This window comes from Equus caballus, chromosome 1, assembly GCF_041296265.1.
Source record: "Equus caballus isolate H_3958 breed thoroughbred chromosome 1, TB-T2T, whole genome shotgun sequence".
Lineage (NCBI taxonomy): Eukaryota > Metazoa > Chordata > Mammalia > Perissodactyla > Equidae > Equus > Equus caballus.
This window is the reverse complement of record NC_091684.1, coordinates 114271575-114291786: the sequence shown is the minus strand read 5'-3', so window position 1 is coordinate 114291786 and position 20212 is coordinate 114271575. Positions and strand designations below refer to the sequence as shown.

The following is a 20212-nucleotide window of genomic DNA, read 5'->3' as shown; positions in this document are numbered from 1 at the left end:
CTTTTTCTCCTTCTCCTCCATCTGCTTTGCTTTTTCAACAGGCGCACTGAAAAAGCTAAACCACCATCCAGAGCAGGAAGAAAGCTCTAACAGTGCTGCCATCAGTAGCACAGTCCAGCGAGTATCTCCATTTGCAAATATAAAATTGCTCCAGCTACTGCACAAATAAAGTCGGTCTCTGAGACATTTAACAAAGGGCTTACCTGGACAAGCGGCTGAAGGCAAACTTGAGGTGAAACCACCTAGAGTCAGGGAAAAGGTAGATATTTATTTAAAGAGGACACCCTTGGGAACATTTTAATGTTGTCCCATGTAGTTTAGTGCCAGCAGAGTTCGTGGTGTTGACAATCCCAACACATACAAAGACTGGGTCTGACTGAATCACATTTCTCTTTTATCTCCGGAACAAAAAAAGTTTGTGTATTTTTCAAGTACATGAGTAACGGACTAGCATATATTTATATTAATATATAAACAGCGTAGTAAACCACTTTGGGGGAGGGAAAATGACAGGGTCAGTAGAGTGAGACCAACCTGGGTTTAAAGTCAAAACCCTCAGTCTCTGAGCATCTCAGTTTTCCTTCCTCAAGGAGAAATGTCACTTGCCTTCTGTGGTTACTAAGATGCTTTGAATAAAATAAAATATATAAATTATCTAGCAGGCACTCAATACATGTCATCACTCTTTCTCCTTCATTTTTTAATTTGGCGTACCAAATTTATTTTGAGAGAAGAGATTGGCATCAAAGCTGCTAATAACAATAAGAGCTGGAAACTGATTAAATAATTTCAGCTTTTAAAGATGTCTTTTGGGGCCAGCCCAGTGGCACGGCAAGTAAGTTCGCATGTTCTGCTTCGGCGGCCCAGGGTTCACTGGTTTGGATCCCGGGTGTGGACATGGCACCACTTGGCAAGCCATGCTGCAGCAGACGTCCCACATATAAAGTGGAGGAAGGTGGGCATGGATGTTAGCTCAGGGCCAGTCTTCCTCAGCAAAAAGAGAAGGATTGACAGCAGACGTTAGCTCAGGGCTAATCTTCCTCAAAGAAAAAAAGTCTTTTGCATCTCTTTCCATTCAATTCTTGAAATTCAATTCAGAAATTCAATTCTCCCTGTAATCAAAGATAATTTTTGTTTTCATAAGATTTATAGTCATCATTAAATGTTCATTAGGAAAAGAATCCTTCAGAATGTCTCTATCAGTCCGAATGGGCTAGGTTATGCTGTAGTAACAGACCATCACTGAAAACGATTGCTCAAAAATCTCAGCGTCTCAAAGCAATACCAGTTGATTTCTTACACGTGTTTCACATCCTGTTGTGGTTCTCTGCAGGCTCTGCTCCATGTTGTCCCCACTTGGGGACTAGGAATGTTTCTTGTCCTTGGGCTGGAGAGCCACACACAGGCCATTAGATGCTCCAACCTGGAAGTGACTCATGTCACCTCTTCTCACAATTAATGGGCCAGAAATAGTCATATGGTCCCATCCAACCCAAGACCCCAAGTTCAATCCTATCATTTTCCCATAAGAAGAAGAACTGAGAAAATGTGGTGAACGGCACTACTGGTTACTACAATGGTTTTAGAGAATGACTGTTTCCAATACCTTCTTATAAATTTAGTTTGTTGAACTTAGAATTGAACAGAAGAGCAGAATGACTGCAAAATCCTCTATGACTGTAAATGTATCCTGTAACATTTCCCTTAATTCATTTGGTACCAGGCTGCCCTGGTTTTCCAGCAAACGTAAAGACTTCCTTTGGGATCAGATTTGTGATGACCATTGAGACTCATGAGACTATCTGAAGCATGAGCAGACCCCTTCAACACCGGCTGCAAGCTCAGGTGAAGACACCTCTTCTGGCCGGGGCTGGCATTCCCTTTGGCTCCCTGATCAATAACTGTAGCTACAAAAAGCATCAAACATCTCAAAGACATCCCAAAGGCACAGGTCGCCAAAGGGAATAAAAAGAAAACGCCGCATATATTAATGTTCTCCTTAGGCTGCCCAGACAGCCTTGTAGGCCCGAGGCCTACAAGAGGCCAGTGGTGATTGGGATGCTAAAAATTATAGAGCTGGAACAACATTTCTTTATGAAGTAGCTTTTTGAGCCTCTAGACAAAGGAATTCTAGTTCAAAGAGTAACAGTTTCCAGTTTCACAACCTGCCTTTTCTCGCCAAGTAGGTGAGGAAGGACAGAAAAAGGAAAAAGAAGCAGAATGATACCAAGGATGCCAAAAAATATATAATAATAATAACATCTTATTAAGATTGAAAATAATGCAAATGCCTGGTGTTGACAAGGGTGTGGGGGCAGCCAGTGCTCTCATCCACTGCTGGTGATAGCGTAAATTGGAAAAATCTTTCTTGAGGGCAATTTGGAAATATGTAGCAAAATCGTAAAAAATATGCATGGCCTCTCACTCAGCAGTTTCACTTTTAGGACTCTATCTGAAGGAAATAATCAGAGATGTGTCTAAAGGTACATTTACACAGATTATCATCATATCATTACTTATAACAGTGAAATAATAGAAATAAGCTGAATACGTAATAGGCATTTGGATTAAGTAAATTTGATATGTGAAATATTGACAAACCATTGAAAATCATACACATAGGTACATTTCTATAGCAGCAGAGAAAACAGACTGGAGGGAAACAAAGAATTCTAAGGACATGCAATATAAGATAAGATATAAGATATGAGATTAAGATATGACTAATATTGCCTTTTTATTTTTTTATTTTTATTTTTTTTCAAGGAAGATTAGCCCTGAGCTAAATACTGCCAGTCCTCCTCTTTTTGCTGAGGAAGCCTGGCCCTGAGCTAACATCCATGCCCGTCTTCCTCTACTTTATATGTGGGATGCCTGCCACAGCATGGCTTTCGCCAAGTGGTGCCATGTCTGTACCCGGGATCCAAACCCGCGAACCCCAGGCCTACGAGAAGCGGACTCTGCGAACTGAATGGCTGCACCACTGGGCAGGCCCTAATATTGCCTTTTTAAAAATTTTTTTGTTTTGCACATGTAGATATTTGAAAAAAAAGGTACAAATAAATCAGATAAAAATAAACCTTTAATATGACAGCTTAGAGTTTGTAGATGGATGTCCTCATGTGCTATGTCAAGAAGCATCTTTGGGGCAGGTAAATAAGTACGCTTATCCCCATCTTCCAGAAGATAAAGGTGAGATCCAGAGATTTTAGACGGTATCTTAAACTGGCTTTATAACTACAGACAGTCTGTATAAAAACCTGCAATTAGAATTGGTGTATAATGATACAAACTAGGTAAACTAATAGTCTGCAAATTAATGAGAATGTATATCTAAAAGTGAACAAAAGCAGTAAGGTGCTTCAAAGTTTTTTTTCTGTTAGGTTATATGTACTTTAATTTTAAAACATCAACTTTCACTTAGAATAAGTCATGTTAAGATGTAAGATATGTCTTTTTATTTTAAGGGTTAAGATATTGTTAGACTCAGGAGATAGGAATGAATTGTTAATATATCACTTTTTTTAGAAGAAACACATTCTGACATTTGTTAATTAAACTTTTCTTAAGGTTTAATGCATTGTCAAGATAGGACGTATTTTCAGGAAAGCCTTATGATCTTACCAAGCTTTAAAATAATCCAAAAGCTAGTTTTGACATTCTACCTAATGTTGATAAAAGGGTATTTTAAGCTCATGCAAATCTAAAGAAACAGGGAAATTTGTTTCATCCTGTTAATTAGTAGGTAACAACATGACGAGAGAGAAATATTGCTTATTTTCGTCTAAAAGGATGATTAATGCAAGTTTAAAAGCCTTTTTGGTTTTACAAAGTTAATACTGTTTAATTACATGAGATTAAAATTATACCATATCATATAGTTTATTTGGTATAGGTGGGGCCAAAAGTTACAATGTTTAGCCAAGGTCACCTTTTGCACTTTTTCAATAGTGAATAAACATGGTAATTTTAAATTATCGATGCTGACAATATTTAAGAGGTTTCTCATGTCTTTTTATTTTAGTTTAGTAATCTCCTCCCAGGAGACCACTCATTTTCTCGGGGTCATAACTCTGTACAAAGAAATGAACTGAGACAAAAGTGAGGATAAAACCCACGTACTAGACATTATCAGATTACTGTAAAGGTGTTATCTGAACAAAAGCTTCCTACAGTCGGTGCAAATGTAATTAATGTGAGTGGCTTGGTGGGGAAGTGGATAAAACACTATTTGCTCAGCCTTACAAAGAAACTGGGAAACCTACATCTCTGGTCAATTTCCAGAAGGCAGCGTGGTGGAGTGGAAAGAGTGCGAGCGGAGGAAATTAGCACGGCTTCTTAGTCCTGTGAGCTTCAGCTGGTGTCTCATTCTCGGAGCCTCACTTTCTTCATCTGTAAAACAGGCAATAACACAGGCTGCACCAGGTGGTTGCAATGAGTAAAGGTGGTGATGCATGTAAAGGGGATGGCATATTGAAAGTGCTTCATAAATGCTGGTTTTCTTCCCTGCCCCGCCCCAAGAGCAAAATATTAGACTATCAAGATATCAGACACAGTGGATATATCCATCCACAGATGAAGTGCATCTGTAAAATCGGCTAAACTGGAATGAAATGTTGGTCTGAATCGATAATCATAAATATATAGGGAAAATGTTGTGAAATATCTAGACATAGTATATAGTGATGAATTTTTTACAGAGACAAATGGAGGGAGGGAAGAAGTAATAATGAACGCTGTTTGAATCATTAATCAGAAATCTGACTGAAGTTTGGTTCTTTAAACAAGTTGCAGAAAAGTTTGTTATTTCTTTGGATTAAAATCTGATTCCACAACAATAGTGAAAAACTTAGAAAAAATAGTACTGACCTGCAAATTTTAAATGATATTAAAATACCAAGTTGGAATCTTCGTTTTGTGACTAGGTGCAGCGGTTAAGTTTGCACGTTCCACTTCTTGGCGGCCCGGGGTTCGCCGGTTGGGTTCCCGGGTGTGGACATAGCACCGCTTGGCACACCATGCTGTGGTAGGCATCCCACATATAAATGACGTCCATGTTGCTGACAGGAAGTGAGTTCCAATCCTGGAGTTTGTTAGGGGAAATTATCTAGCAAGATAATTTTGTGCATGAGTCCAGTCATTCAGTCACAACACTGAAGTCAGCCCAGACTCTGAGCACTTTGCTAAGACCTAAAGATAAAAGAATGATTAAGAATTGAATCTTGCCTTCAACTCTTTACATAAAAATTAGAATAGTAACTACTTGCACTTACTTCACAGTTTCTAATCAGGATCTAAAAAACAAAGCAAACATACTAAGAAAAAATATGAATTTAGAAAGTTTTGCTGAGGAACGGTTGTGAATTCCAACAAGCAGAGTGGAAGAGTTCAGCAGTTGGCAAGGGTGGGAGAAGGGGCAGATGAGGGGAGGTGCCTGGATTCATGATGATCAGAGTATGAGAGATGAGGAGGAGGGGCCTATGGGCCCAGGACTTCTGGAGCTGAAGGGCAGCACAAAATAGGGACATTATTGGGACATTTGAGGACACGACAATATGGACTATATAGCAGATTTTATAGAGAGAGAGTACATGGAAATGAAGTAAAATGTTAGTAACCTTAGTGAAGCCTATATAGGTATTCGTTGTTCTATTCTTGTAACTTTTATGTAGGTTTGAAATGTCTTTAAAGTTAAAATTTAGAGGACAGAGAAAGAATCTCTTAGCCAAAAGCTGAGGTGGGCTTAAAGGAGAACCTGTATTCAACCCCAGAGTTGATCTGCGATAAAACTCTCTAAGTTCCTTTATTTTCTCCAGCTACCTCTTTCTTCCACAGTACTCAGTAAAAGGAAGGCCTGCCTGGCAGGATGGGATGCTCTGACTTCTGGCTCTCTGTCCGACTATCCTCTCCAAGAGAGATGTCTGTGGGGCGCAGCGCCCTCAGTCTAAGCCTGCAGCACTTCTCAACATTCTGTGCCTTATCCTTTGGCGTCTGGTGAAGTGTATGCATCTATGTAGGTATTATATTTCTAAGCACAAAAAATAAAATACATGTGATTATAGAAGAAACCAATAATACTGAAAGATAGTTTTAAAATATAATTTAAAAGTGTGATAGAACAAGATACATGCTTTCGTATTAATGCACTAAACAACAAGATCAAGCAGTAAGTCTAATATCTGCCACAATTTGAAGTAGCGATGAGCATAAACTCTATTTTGAGATATTTATAACTGTGAAGTGATATAAAAACATGATTTTAACATTTCATCTAACAGGAGCATATATGGAAAATCCCAAAGAGTCAATCAAAACAACTGTTGGAATAAATTACTGATTTCAGTAAAGTGGCAGGTTGCAAAATCAACTTACAGAAATCAGTAGCATTCCTTTACACTAATGATGAAGCACTGTAAAAAAAGAAAAGAAAACTATCTCAATCACAATAGCATTAAAAACAAATACTTAGAAACAAATTTAACTAAGGAAGTGAAAGATCCATACAATGAAAACCACAGGACTTTGCTGAAAGAAATTAAAGAAGATACAGACAAATGGAGATTCATGCATGTTCTTGGATCAAAGAATAAATATTGTTAAAATGACCATACTACCCAAAGCCATCCACAAATTCAACACAATCCTCATCAAAATACCAAATCTATTCTTCATGGAAATAGAAGAAAAATCCTAAAATATGTGTGGAACCACAAAAGACCTTGAGTTCTCAAAGCAATCCTGAGAAAAAACAACAAAGCCGGGAATATCATACTTCCTAATTTCAAACTATACTGCAAAGCCATATTAATAAAAACAGTATGGTACTGGCACAAAAGTAGACATGTAGACCAATGGAACAGAATAGAGAACCCAGAATTAAATCTTGGCATATATGATCAACTAATATTCAACAAGGGTGCCAAGAACAGCTAGTGGGGGTAGGATAGTCTCTTTAACAAATGGTGCTGGGAAAACTGGAGAAACATATGCAATGAAATTGGACTCCTATCTCACACCATTTACAAAAGTTAACTTGAAATGGATCAAAGACTTAAACATAAGGTTTGATACCATAAAACTCCTAGAAGAAAACTTAAGAAGAAGCTTATCGATATTGGTACTGGCAATGATCTTTTAAACATGATGCCAAAAGCACAAACAATAAAAGCAAAAATGAACAAGTAGAACTACATTACACTCAAAATTCGTGCACAACAAAAGAAACAATTAACCAAATGAAATGGCAGCCTACAGAATGGGAGAAAAATTGTGCAAATCATATATTGGATGAGGAGTTAATATCCAAAATATATAAAGAAGTAGCACAACTTAATAACATAAAAGCAATTTAGTTAAAAAATGAGAAGACCTAAATAGACATTTTTTTCAAAGAGGACATCAAAATGGCTGACGAACACATGAAACGATGCCCAACGTCACTAATCATCAGGGAGATGCAAATAAAAATCACAATGATATATCATCTCACACCTGTTAGAATGGCTATCATCAAGAAGATAAGAGAGAACAGGTGCTGGAGAGGATGTGGTGAAAATGGAAGCCTTGTGCACTGTGGACAGGAATGTGACTTAGTCCAACCACTATGGAAAACAATATGTAGTTTCCTCAAAAAATTAGAAATACAAGTACCATATGACCCGGCAATTCCACTGCTTGGTGTATACCCAAAGGAAATTAAAACAGGATTTTGACAAGATATATACACAGCCATGTTTATCACAGCATTATTCACAATAATCAAGATATGGAAACAACCCAAATGGCCATCAATGGATAAATGGATAAAAAAGAAGTGGTATATATCCATGATGGAATATTATTCAGCCATGAGAAAAGAGGAAATCCTGCCATTTGAAACCACATGGACGGACCTTGGGCACATTATACTATGCGAGATAAGTCTGACAGAGAAAGACAAGTACTATGTGATGTCACTTGCATATGTAATCTAAAAAAGTCAAACCTGTAAAAAAAAAAAGAGTAAAATGGAGGTTACCAGGGGATGGAGGATGACAGCATAAAATTGATGGTGTTTAGGGTACAAACTTGTAATGAGTAATAAATAAGCCATAGATCTAACACACAGTATAACGAACATAGATGATAATATTGTGCTATAATGATGTAATGTGATAAAATATTTCTTCAATGGCAATCATTTTACAGTATATAAATATATCAAAGTAACACAACTTTACAAAATGTAACATATCAAATTTATCAAATAAGAAAAAAAATAAAAGGAGTTTGGTTTAAAAGAAAGAAGTCTATAATTTCCATTGGTGATGAAGTACAGCTGGTGCTAATACTGTGGCTGTTTATTGCCATCATTCATAATTGAAAGAAGTGTTGAATTTCGGTTAGTCATTAGTGACTGTCTAAACTGATGGATAGACCTCAGGTAAGAACCTGGCAAGGAGATGCACATGTGCCAAACTCGGTGCTGGAAGGTTTACCAAGACCTCCCGTAATTATCTCCTGTGACTCTTCAAGAACTCTTTGTAAACTGTAAACCTAAAATTCAGGGGTTGTTATGGTCCTTTACTGCCTTGCGCTCACTGTTGAAGACTCTATTGTATAACGTCATGGTGTATTTTCACGACCCTCTCCGAAAATCATGAGTGGGGCTGTATAATTATTCATCTTTGGATCAGCTACCATCTGGCCCTTAATATATCATTTGTAAGTTTTTGAAAATGAATGCTATATTTTTCAGATCTTGTCCAAATTACGACCCCAGTTATTGCCTGGTCTTTAAAATCCAGTCTCAATTAAACTAACTAAAAAAAATCAGTTTTAACTTAGAATTCATTTTGATGTTTTTTTCAAAATATTATAAAGAGTAATTTTTAAAAGGCTTTTTACTAAGACTTGTCACTTATGAAGAGAATAGGTGAAATACAGAACATCCAGGTGTCCTATTTAATGGACAGAGAGAAGTTTCAGAATTCAGTTCTACCATGTGTTGACCATGTTAAGCCTTGAGATTGAAGGCTACCCAACCTCTGCCCTCTTTATTTATATCCCACCACATTTAAGTGGCTTCCAGTAAGAACATATGTCATGACATAGGTATAAAACATAAATAAAAATAAAACATTTGTAAGAAAAAATAGTCCAGGTCAGGAAGCAAATATGAAATAGAAATTGTAAGAGGTAGTTATTACAGGTAAGCTTCCAGGAGGTTAAGGGGAAAAGGATTGATGGTCATTAATTTTAGAAGAAAAATTAAAACTTCCAGTTCACAGGGGAAGTCGAGTTTTTCCTAGAAGAAAACTTTAAAAGGGTCGCTCCATGGAACCTTATATAGGAGCACTGAATGGTGACAAAAGCAGCATTTTCAGCGACATTCTCACAGCAGAAAATGGTAGTGGATTACATATAGCTGATCTGGCATATCCCTATGACTCGACTGTGATCACAGCATAAATTATTATGCACTGTTTTTGCTCCTACGTGAATTTAAAGTCAATTCCTTTGGTCCACTGTGGCTGGTAGTCTCTTAGACAGCCCCCAGTGATCCCACCTCCTGGCATCCATGCCCTTGTATGATTCCTGTCCCTTGAGTGTGCACAGGACTTGTGACTTGTGTCTAACCAATAGAATACAGTCCTAGTGAAGAGATTTCAATACTCTTATAATGTTACATAAGACTGTAATTTCTGTCTTGCTAGCAGACTGTATTGTCTCTCTCTCTCTTGCTGGCTTTGATGGAGGAAGTCTTATTATGGAGATGCCCATGTGGCAAGGAACTGAGGATGGTGTCCAGCCAATAGCCCTCAGCAAGGAACTAAATCCTTCTCAAAGCCATGGAACTTGGAGGTAGATCCTTTCATAGTCAAATCTCCAAAGGTAGCCAAACCCAGGCCAACACCTTCACTGTAGCCCTGTGAGACCTTGAGCCAGAGGACCTAGCCAGGTCATCCCCAGATTCCTGACCCACAGAAACTGTGAGATAATAGATGTGCTTTGTCTTAACCCGTTAAGGTTGTGGTAATTTGTTATGTAGCCATAGATAAGTAATAGACAGCAGACAAATCATATTTTCAAAAATATTTTTTTAAAGAAATATACATACATATTCAGAGGCCAATAGGGGCTCTAGGTGAGGATGTCTGGTACAGAGAAGGATCTAATTTTTTCAATAACAGATCTAGAGTTTACGAGGTGGATTAAATGAATTCTTCATTTTCTGTTTCATTCAAAAAATAACTTTGATTATCATCCATGAGCCGGGCCTTTCTTAGATGGTGGTATCCCAATTTAATCGATCAGCAAGGTGAGGTTTAGAAATCACAGAGCAAGGAAATAGCAAAGCTGGAATTTGGTCCTGAGCCTTCTGACTCTAGAAATGCTTTTGACCTTCTTACTGTCTTCTGGTTTAACGAGAGTCTCTCACATTACAAAAGTAGCATGTGTTTATTATAAAACACTTAGAAGATATAAGCAAATAAATGGACAAAAAATGCACTTGATCTCACTACCATTTTTGTATAGTTATAGTTCTGGCAAGTTATACATGTATTAGTGGACAGATGTATAGACAATTATCTATATGAGCATAGTTTATTAATGAATTTGTGTTTGAACTCTCAGGCCCTTTGAGGTTTCTTGCTACAAGGATTTTTCCAGGGAGCTAATTAAAATCAATAGCTCTTCTAACTTTTGTAAAAGCCCAAACTTGTAGAAAAGAAGATGCTTCATTGTCCCAAAGAAAGGAAGAGAGATATTAGCTTATCTGGTCAAAAGGAGAAAGAAGCTCTGCCTAGACAGTTAAGAGATAAATGACAGTGGATCCTCTTCAAGAGTGGAACCTGCTTGGGGGAGGTGAGTAGTCCCCAGAGAGGGAAAGCCGTGGGGTTCACCAGTGAGGCTGGACCCCAGGCACAGAGTCAGCCCCAAGCATGGCACAAAAATAGCAGCATCTCGGCATCAAAGGGACAATGAGACCCTGTGTGTTGGGATATGGGCATTGGACAAGCAACACTAGTCTAAGGTAATGACCTGTGACAAATGACCTGAGGGGTCCTCCCAATAATTTGGGGCTCCTTGAGACCCAGTGATTCTTGCACAACTCTGAGAAGGAGAAAACTCCGGTTATGAATGAAAGAAAATATTCTACAAAATATTCTGTCATTCTAGCAGTAGAGGGGCTGAGAAGACAGAAAGAAGATAATGTGATGCTTCTGGTAGCTCTAACATGGACTAATATTCAGAAAGTCCATGCTTGCTCTGGCATCTCTGCAAATATTAATTTAGATAGTAAGGTATAGCAGACACTTTTACAGGATGCTAAGACAGATAAGGCAGGATCTCTTCACTTACAATCTATTGTCAAAAAATTAAAAATAAATGAAATAAGTGTTTCAATAATTATATATATAAACTTCTCAGTGACTCTAGATGATGCCTTTCTCAATTTTTCATGCCTCAGTCTATCAGTCAGTGTTCTCCAGAGGAATAGAACAAGTAAGATAGATGATAGGTAGATACATACATAAATAGAAAGATAGAGATTTATTTCAGGGAATTAGCTTACACGATTGTGAGGGCTGGCTGGGCAAATTCTAATTTTATAAGGCAGGTCAGAAGGCTGGAAACTCTTGGGCAGGAGTCCATGATACAGACTTGAGGCAGAACTTCTTCTTCCTCTAGAAGAGCTCAATTTTACTCTTAATGCCATTCAACTGATTGGAAAAGTCAACTGATTGTAGCTCTTAACCACATCTCCAAAATACCCACACAGAAACAGCTAGTGTTTAGTTGAATAATTGGGTACTATAGCCTGGCCAAGATGGCATAGAAAACTAATCACTACACACAGGAACCGGGAGACTTGAAGTAGACCTTGAATGTGACTAGGAGCTTACCAGGTGGAAGAAGAGAAGGGCATGATGCACACGCAGTCAGGAGAGGACAAGGTATGCTTTGGGGAATGCTGAGTGGTCCTATGTGTCTGGAACCAAGGAGGAGGGGAGGAGAGATGAGCTGACACCAAATTGGGACTGGCAGGTCAATGAGCTGGGGCATTGGGAAGTCCCATGGGGCTTTCAGCTCATGAGTAACTTGATCACATTCAAGTTCTAGAAAGACCAGTCTGGGGACAGGGTGGAGAATGGTTATAGGGAAGTGGGTTTGGAAGGTTAGAGAAGAGCTGATGGTCCAAACTGCAGCACTGGCAGTGAGGATAGAGAAGAGGCATAAGATTGGGAAGATATGGGGGAGGCTGACTCCACAGGCCTCATGTCTCTCTCTGTCGGTCACTGCTCATCCATCACTGTGCTCTTTCCCTTTCTACTTAGACTTGCTGTTAATACCTTTGTCAACACTTTATGTTGTTTAGCTGTGAACAATACAGGAAATTCCTGGGCAATCTCTATTAGTGGAGACAATAGATGTAATAGTGTTGTGACTATAGCTGTGTAGAGAGAATTGAACCCAACACACTGACACATTCCAACAAAAACCATACACATGCATGCACACACACAATCATGCGCTGCAGAAGCTGTTTCTCAACCGTTTTAATCTCATCCAGAAATTTGTGTAATTGGAGGCCCAGGAACAATTTAAGAGTCTAGCTTTTGAAGCCATAACTAGAAACCCAGCCTGGATATATCTCTTCACAAAATGAAATAGTACAGCATGAGGGTGCATAGAGAAAAGGAGTTGATAAATATTTTAAATCCCACTTCCATTTCCACAGCAATTGCTTGAGCCTTGCCTAGGCAGAGAAAGAAATTCCTTTTTGATCAGAGTCTCATGAGATTTATCTTTTTCCAGTGTTTTAGCAACAGCTACTACTCATAGTAGGTTGCTTCAGGATCTATATAGTCCCCGAATCTGAAATTCATGAAGTGTCAGCCTTGTGTGTCCTGAGTCTCAACCACTCTACCCCAGCAGGCAGACTTGGTCCCAGAGTCCCAACCTAAACACACACAGGCTTATCCCTCTGTCTCCTGAACCCCCTCATCTTTCTTCCTGAGTACATCACGATTGTCCCAAACTTTCCTCCATTTCCTTTATCTCTAATTTCAGAAAAGAAATGTAACGCTTGTATATGTCATTTTGAAATCATTTTATTTAAAAAAGCATGTGCTGAGTGTGCATGCCACCTTCTGAGCTAAGCACCAGGAATCCAGAAATGCATGAGAAACAGTGTTTCGCCTCCAGGAGCACAAGAGAAAGAGGTCTTGAAACAATGAAGAGAGTGTAGCCTTAGCCTGGGATTGAGAAGCAAGTAAATATGGGGTGGCGGGGGGGTTGGCCCTGAGCACACATTCTGGGTAAAGCATTCCAGGACTAGCAGTACCCACCAAGAGGCTGGTGAGGAGGAGTCTTTCTTGGGACTAGCTCAAAAGTGGGGGAAGAGGCTGTGGCATTGGCAGAACTGAAACCTCCTCTGGGGGACTAGGTGGGGTTGTCCTATGTGGAGCCTTCTTGGCATTTCCAGTTGAGGGCCAGGTGATACGGGGAAAAGGATAAGGGACTGGCACCCTGCACTATTCACTCCTTTCATGAGGGCCAGTGGAGAAATTTTGGGTTGGGGGCACTATCAGGACCAAGATTCCTGACACTCAGGGACAGTAGTATGGGTGAAGCAAGGGGTTTCTCTTTGTTATCACCTGAGTTGGTGGGCTAGGCACCTGTGTGGAGTCAGATGGTGCCCTCCCTTCTGACTCTTTTGGCTCCTTCCTTAACTTGGGGGGGGGGGGTCCAATCTTCTCTGTGAACAAAAGAAAAAGAGGATGATAAGAGGGGGAAAGGCACAGAAAGACATCCAGATATAGGAGGGGGGAAAAAAAAGAGAGTGAACAGTAGAGCAATGTTCCTAAACTTTCTCACACCATGGTACACGTGGAAAAGATCATGTGAAGAGCTCACTTGGGTAAAAGGGCACTTGGCCTTGGGACAGCATGCACCATTATCTTCACACATCTGTACCCCATACTGATTGGGAAGCTGTGGAGAAATGGTTTCCATTGAAAGAGACAAGGGAATAGGTGAAGTTGTGTTCAGAGGCAGAACTAAAAGCAGAAGGCTGGGAGACTACCTGGGACAAGGAGGGCCGGGACGAGCTTCCGGAAGGCAGAGGCTGGAGAGAGAGAGACGATCCAGCAGTGAGCAGCTGACCATACCTTGTGGTCTCACCCAAAGTCTCCTCTAATTTACAGTTCCTAAGAGGAGCACACGGACCATCTCAGGAAAAGGCAGGAGCAGCACTTGAGAGTGAGCGGGGGGAAACACCTAAGGCAGGGGAGAGGCCCCACTCTGGACTTCCTAACAAGTGATGTCCCCTGTCCCTCCTGCCGCCCCAGGCAGCAGCCACCCAGATCCAGAAAATGGAGAGGGGAGGAAGAAAAGACACTCAAGTGTTGGCTTTTGGGACACTGACTGAGCACTGCCACCTACCTTCCTTCCTCCCCCGGCAACATTGGGCCCAGAAGGCCTCTAGGGTGGCGCCTGGAAGGCCTCCAGCTGCAAGGACATGTCATGGCTTCTGGGAACTGTTGCTGGGGTGGTCTACAGGGGAGAAAACAGGGGCATCAGGATGTCCCCTCAGTATCGAGCCCATCTGGACCAAGAGCCCTGTGGCCCAGCCTCACGATCCGGGACTCCTAACATTAAGAAAGGCTCTTCACCAGCCTGGGGAGGCAATGCCTCAGGTCTGGGATCCCCCTCAAGCCCCTTTGGGAAACTGGGGTGTGTCTTCAGATGCTTTCTCTAGCCCTTCCTGCCTGCTCGGGTGCACTGGGCATGACAACTGGGGCCTGACAACTCACATTAAAGGACAAAATAATGCTGGCAGCTTGAATCGTATCTTTCCCACAGAGAAATGGTAGCTTAACAGGAGACAGTCCTTCTTCTGGGACGGAATCTTTAATGATAGGATATCAGACATCTGGGACAGGGCAGCATTTGGAAGGAGGGGAGAGTTTCTTGGCTAAGGCAGGAGCTTTCCCAGGCTCCTGAAATTCCAGCCAAGACAGGTCTGTGATGCCCAGGTAGCTGAAAGGAGCCAGCATCTTAGGAAGGCACAAAAGTGGTTCCCTGGCCTCAGTAGGGGCAAAAAGGTCCAGTCCGAATAGGAGGCCAGGGCTGGGCCATTCAGAAGCCCCTGCTTCCAGAGCGTTCTGCCCCCAGGAACTACATGGGAGAAGTGGATGTTCTACAGGCCAACTGCCAAAGCCCATTTGAAGCCCTGCTGGGCTGCCCGGGAAACCCCACCAAAAGCAACTGCCACTGAGTGGGGTGGAGGAGGGGCTTGCAGCCTGAGAGGCCACTGGTTTCCTCCACTGTCCCACTCACTGTCCTGCTCTCCTGGGAAAGGCAGCGGCTCTGGGACCTGAAGGGAGGAACCTCATGGTTCCTGGCCCTCCAAGGGGGAGACAAGAGCTCAGAGAGACCACTGGAGAGCTTAGGGGCCTGCACAGGCACGCCTCTTCAATTAAAAGGTCCTCAAAAAGAAATTGTATATGTATGCAAGTATATACAATTATATAGAGAGAATACAGAAGGTGGCTTCAGTTTACCAGAAGCAAGTTTGCTAGCAAGGAGATGGGTGAGGATGATAGCGGCACAGTGGTGGACCCCTGGCCCACTGAGGAGCCCTACCGCTGGACACTGAGCTTGGCCTTAGGCATAGATGAGGCCAAAGGAAGCAGGATGGGTGGAGGAGATACAGAAAGCTACAAAGAAAAGGTAGAAAGACAGCAGAGAACCCTTGGCAAGCTGGGACAGTGATGCTAATAGGGAGGGGAAATGATGTGAAGAAAAAAACAATGAGGGGTGGGCAAGGGAGGAAAAGGGAAGGCAGAAAAGTGGAGACCTGGGAGAGGCCAAGTCAGGGGCAACAGCGAGGGCTGTCCTTGCTAAGGCTGGCAGGGAATTCCTGGGAACCGCGAGGTGTCCTCTTGTTCCAGGTCACCACTGAGAGGGAGGTAGGCAGAGGGAGGAAGAAAAGGGAGCTGGCTGGGGCAGGACAGAGGAGGACAGAAAGCCCAAATGTGCCCTTCTCTCTTTCTCGTACCCTGGTCCCGTCTTCCCAACCCTCCCGGAAGCCTAGTCCCGTAAACAAGGGAAGAGAAGAGAACTAGTTAAGGAGGGGTGGATGGATGGGAACTCGGCACCCTTTCCAGAAGAAATTATAGCTTAACAGTAATCAGCTCAGTCATCAAGAAAAGCCCCTCTAATGGTGGAGAGTTAAGCATCCAGTATGGAGCCCTGGGGAGGGGAGCGGGCTTGGGGGCCCTACTGAACCCATTAAACCCCAGCCTGGATCACCCCTCCAGGGAGCCCAAGGAGAAGCCAAGTCTGAGAGAGGCCCAGAAGTGGCTCCCAGGCTGAGAAGGAGGTTGAGCTGCCTCCTCCAGGAAGGCTGTCTGAAGAATTGTGGGTCCAGACATAGCAGCGAATAGTCAGGAGAGGGGTGCCAAGGCTTGCCCTCTCCCCTGAGAGGACCTACCAGGCTGCTTGCGAAACGCCTACACGAACAATTGTCACTTTTTCTTCCCTCCACCTCAGCAGTCGGGGAACTACATCTGGGCCCCTCAAACGGTGCTCCTGCCCACCGGTTCTGCTGCCTCAAGGGCCCAGTGCTCTGGGTGGAGACAGGCCACTAACAGGAATGGAAACTGGAATCAGGCCCCGGGGGAAAGGATGTGGACTCAAGGAAGATATTGAATGGCTCTCAACATTGCTCAGTGGGCAGGAAGAGTTAGATTCAGGCAGGGGTTCTTCAGGAGCATCTGGTTCCAGTGTTGCAGATGGAGCACGCCACATGCGTGTAGAGACCCAGCAGACGTGGGAGAAAGGACTTTGTGGGAAGGTCCCTTCAGAAGACTGTCCCGGCAAACCAGCTCCCAGTGGCCTAACTGCCAGGCATCTTGGCAGCGGTGGAGTCGAGGCCAGGGTGTCTCTCATGTCTCTTTTCATTTCCTTGTTGTCACTACCCTCTGGTATTTGCTCCGGCATTCACCCATCCGTAAACTCATTGCTTTATCAAATATTTGCTGAGCTTTGCTGGGCAGTGGGGATACAAAGATGAATGAGACAAAGTTCCTGCATTCGAGTACCTTCCTCCATAGTGAGAAGGGGCAGACTGACATGCTGAGAATGAAAAGAGAAATACAGGCCTGGGCTGATGGCTCAGATACACATACCCCTAGTCCCGGCCCACACAGATAAATAATTCTACTCAGAGAAAATTAACACTCAAAAAACACTCTAGGGGAATCATATCAATCAGGAAATACTGAGTGTTCCCCGTGACCAGGCAGGAAGTCGGCAACTAAAATGTTCTTTGCCCACTCAGGAGTTGAGTCTAAAAATCACTCCTTCATATTTTCAGGGTCCTGATCCTGAGTAGCACTGATGTTTTGGAAAGGAAGTTACTTGGGGCCTTTATAGTCTAGTGGGAGTGGCCTCCAAGGAAGGTATTAAACTTACCCCAAAATGCTAGAGACTCAAAGTTTGTAAGGGGTTCAGAGGGTGCCATATGGGCTTATCGGGTCAAGGGCCAGTTGCTTCCTGAGACCTGCCCAGGAGTGGGGACGTGGGGACAGGGAAGCTCCAAAGCTCCAGGCTTTGGAGATGTGGGTGCTCACAGGGGCTGGGATTGTGTCTGGAAGCTGCCTCCTTGGTATCCCCAGTTAAAGGGCAGAGGCTAGGGACTGGTCCCAAGAAGATGGTGACAGCCCAGATCACGCTCACCGAGGAGTCGTGAAGACTCACGGAGGGGACCCAGAAGAGGTGGGGTGAAGTTGGAGTGTCACAAGGATGGTGCTTCCTCACAACTGGAAACAGGACCTGGTGAGGAAGAAAGTTGTCCCTCCTTCAGCTGGGAGGTTGGGAGGATGGACTGGAGCAAGGTGGGGTCCACTCCCTCCCTGTTGCTCCTGCCTTCCTCCATCATTTCTCAGGAAGGGGTCGGAACAGAGGGCTATTTGATCAATCTCAAAGACCCAGAGAACTTGGGACTCAGGACAGACAGAGATAGGCAGGAAAAAGGAGCTAGAAATGCTGAGGCTCCATCTGTAGAAAGAAACAGAAGGAAAGCACAGCCAGGAGAGAGATGAAAGAGAAAATAATCTTGATGAGAAATATCATCATATACAAAAGAGGGGACAGGAGAGGAGAGGGAGAAGAGAGTATCCCCCTGGGGGACCAGAGTCATCCTGGCCAGACCTTGCTCAGAGAATGGGGTCACAGGGAGCAGAGCCTTTGGGGATAAAGCAGTGGCTGGGAGGAGGCTGGAGTGTCTGAGTGGACCAGATGTGAGTTTGGCATGAGAAGCTTTCTGACTCGGAGCAAGAACACAGGGTGTTCCACACCGAGTGTGCACATGTGTGGTCTGCCCATGGCCCCTCTGCTCCTAACTCAAGAGCAGCCTCTCTTGGAGTACAAAACAGATAAAGGGACAAAGAAAAGGCCAAAGCAAGTGGTCGTGAGCCAACAGTGGCACTGTGCAGGCCTCCCTTGAGGAAAAGCTCGTCTCTGGCCTGAACTTAAGTAGCACCTCTAAGACCTGTTGGGACCCCTGTTCTGGGCCAGTCCCTGGCCCTGTGGAGAAAGCAGGGAATGTCTTTCCAGAGCCTCCTTCCCTCTCTCCCAGTCATGTCCAGGCTCTCTTAGAGGGCATGTTTTTGCTTCCCACCCCACAGTCAAAGGAGGCCTCCAGCCTCCCAGCCTGAGGGGAGCGCCACCAACTCTGAGGAGAAGAGTACTGGCAATCCAATGTCTCTTTTCAACCCAGAAAGATGTCAACTGAGCAATAGCCTGTTTCCCGCTGAAAGGAATGTAACTGGATAGTCCAAGGAGAGAGGCCTATTTGGGGCTGGGGGGAAAGGGAGGACAAAGTAGCTTCCACAGGAGCAGAGTCCTGGATCCCCCCCTACAATGAAATTTTCCCACTCTTCTCCCCTTAAGGTCAGGCAGCCCTGAGAATCCAAGGCCTGATGAGGCTCAAATGGATGCTGGCACAGCCAGGGCAAAGCAGTCCGGGAGTGGACCAGCCCTTCCTCGGGGGAGGCACTTGGTGGTCATGTGCCCGGGAGCTACATGGAATAAGCGGTTACATGTATGTGCCTGAGGCCCATCCCCAGGAGCCAATGCCAGGCTGCTCTGGAGCTCCTGCCTAGAGTCACTGCCACTGCATGGCCCTGTCTGCATTCCAGCTCACTTCCCAGACCTCCCCATCCTGGGAGGAGGGTCGTTCCTGGGCCAGGGGACCCCTCAAGTGTAATGAGGCTCCCCAGATCCTCCTGCTACAGAGTTCTGCTGACTACAGGCCTCTAAATAGAGACCAGAGGTGGGAGAATCTCTAAGCTTCCCAGTGGCAGTGAGGCTGGATGAAAAGCGTCCCAGGATGAGATTTGGGCGCTTGGAACATTGTCAAAATGATTCAACTCAAGAAGTGAGCAGCAACCTGGATCAGGGGTGAGGTTCAGCATTTCTCTTTAGCCAGGTTGCCGAGGTGCTTTTCTCTGGATCAGCTGCTTTGACTATTAGAGGAGTAGGAGCCATGCCACTTGGGGTCTCCACAATTTCTATTTCCTTGGCTTAGAAGCCATATACTCCCCTTGGCTGGACTCCAAGAGAGGGTCCCCCAAAACTTGCCCCATGTGACCCAATTAAGTACATGGCACCAAAAGAAGCCCTTCTCACCTGCTATCTTTTCTTTCCTCATTCTGCCATGCTCCACAGTTGTTTCTTCATTCACTCGTATTTTCCATCAAACTGCTATCAACTCAGTGCCAGGAATACAACAATGAGTGGGATAAAGTCCCTGGTCTCAAGTTGCTCACTGCATCCCAGGGGAAGGCAGAGTCCTGAATGTCATGGGGAGATGTTGCTGGTCAAAAATATTCACCATGGCCTTGGTTAGAACTCAGATATCGATATTCCATAGTCTTTCTCCTATATCACACGTCATAGAGAATGAAAACAACTTTAGATGGTAAAGATAGCTAAAATGTCACTAGAAAACTGCTTCATTTACAAAATATTTGGGGGGTGGCAAGCAGTGAGCTAAGCCTCTGCTTATCAAGATCTCAGGCTTAAAGGAGATGCTCTTTGGGTGTCCAAATTCCCATCGTCTCCCTTTGTTCTCTACAGATATTTCAGGGTGCAGGGAAATTCTTTGGGGCTACGTGTTCAATGTGGAGAGTGCCCCTGAAATGCTAGAGACTCC

General features: G+C 43.4%; 1 protein-coding gene across 3 annotated transcripts; it reads right to left on the bottom strand.

Moving 5' to 3' along the window:
* Positions 1 to 248: 248 nt before the first annotated feature.
* Positions 249 to 15260, bottom strand: LOC102149402 (uncharacterized). 3 transcript variants are annotated; one of them, XR_011438973.1, is made up of 7 exons: positions 14805 to 15172; positions 14434 to 14544; positions 14075 to 14198; positions 13647 to 13747; positions 4870 to 5190; positions 4266 to 4392; positions 249 to 1112 (listed from the first exon to the last, which is right to left on the bottom strand). XR_011438973.1 is itself a non-coding variant. In XM_070267650.1 (4 exons), the coding sequence occupies exons 1-4, from the start codon at positions 14921 to 14923 to the stop codon at positions 13718 to 13720; spliced, it is 384 nt and encodes a 127-aa protein (XP_070123751.1). In that variant the 5' UTR covers positions 14924 to 15260; the 3' UTR covers positions 13081 to 13717. The 3 variants fall into 3 exon arrangements, 1 of the variants encoding a protein (XP_070123751.1); XR_011438972.1 differs by lacking the exon at positions 249 to 1112 and having other exon boundaries at positions 3993 to 4392; positions 14805 to 15256; XM_070267650.1 differs by lacking the exons at positions 249 to 1112; positions 4266 to 4392; positions 4870 to 5190 and having other exon boundaries at positions 13081 to 13747; positions 14805 to 15260.
* Between the last annotated feature and the right edge of the window lie 4952 nt (positions 15261 to 20212).

Excerpts from the sequence above, each read along its gene's own strand:
- LOC102149402 (XM_070267650.1), bottom strand. The coding sequence starts at position 14,923 with ATGTCTGATATCCTATCATTAAAGATTCCGTCCCAGAAGAAGGACTGT. Across the intron at positions 14,199-14,433 it reads TTGCCGGGGGAGGAAGGAAG|GAACTGTAAATTAGAGGAGA; the intron begins GTAGGTGGCAGT and ends TGCTCCTCTTAG. Across the intron at positions 13,748-14,074 it reads CCCGGCCCTCCTTGTCCCAG|AGAAGATTGGACCCCCCCCC; the intron begins GTAGTCTCCCAG and ends TTTTGTTCACAG.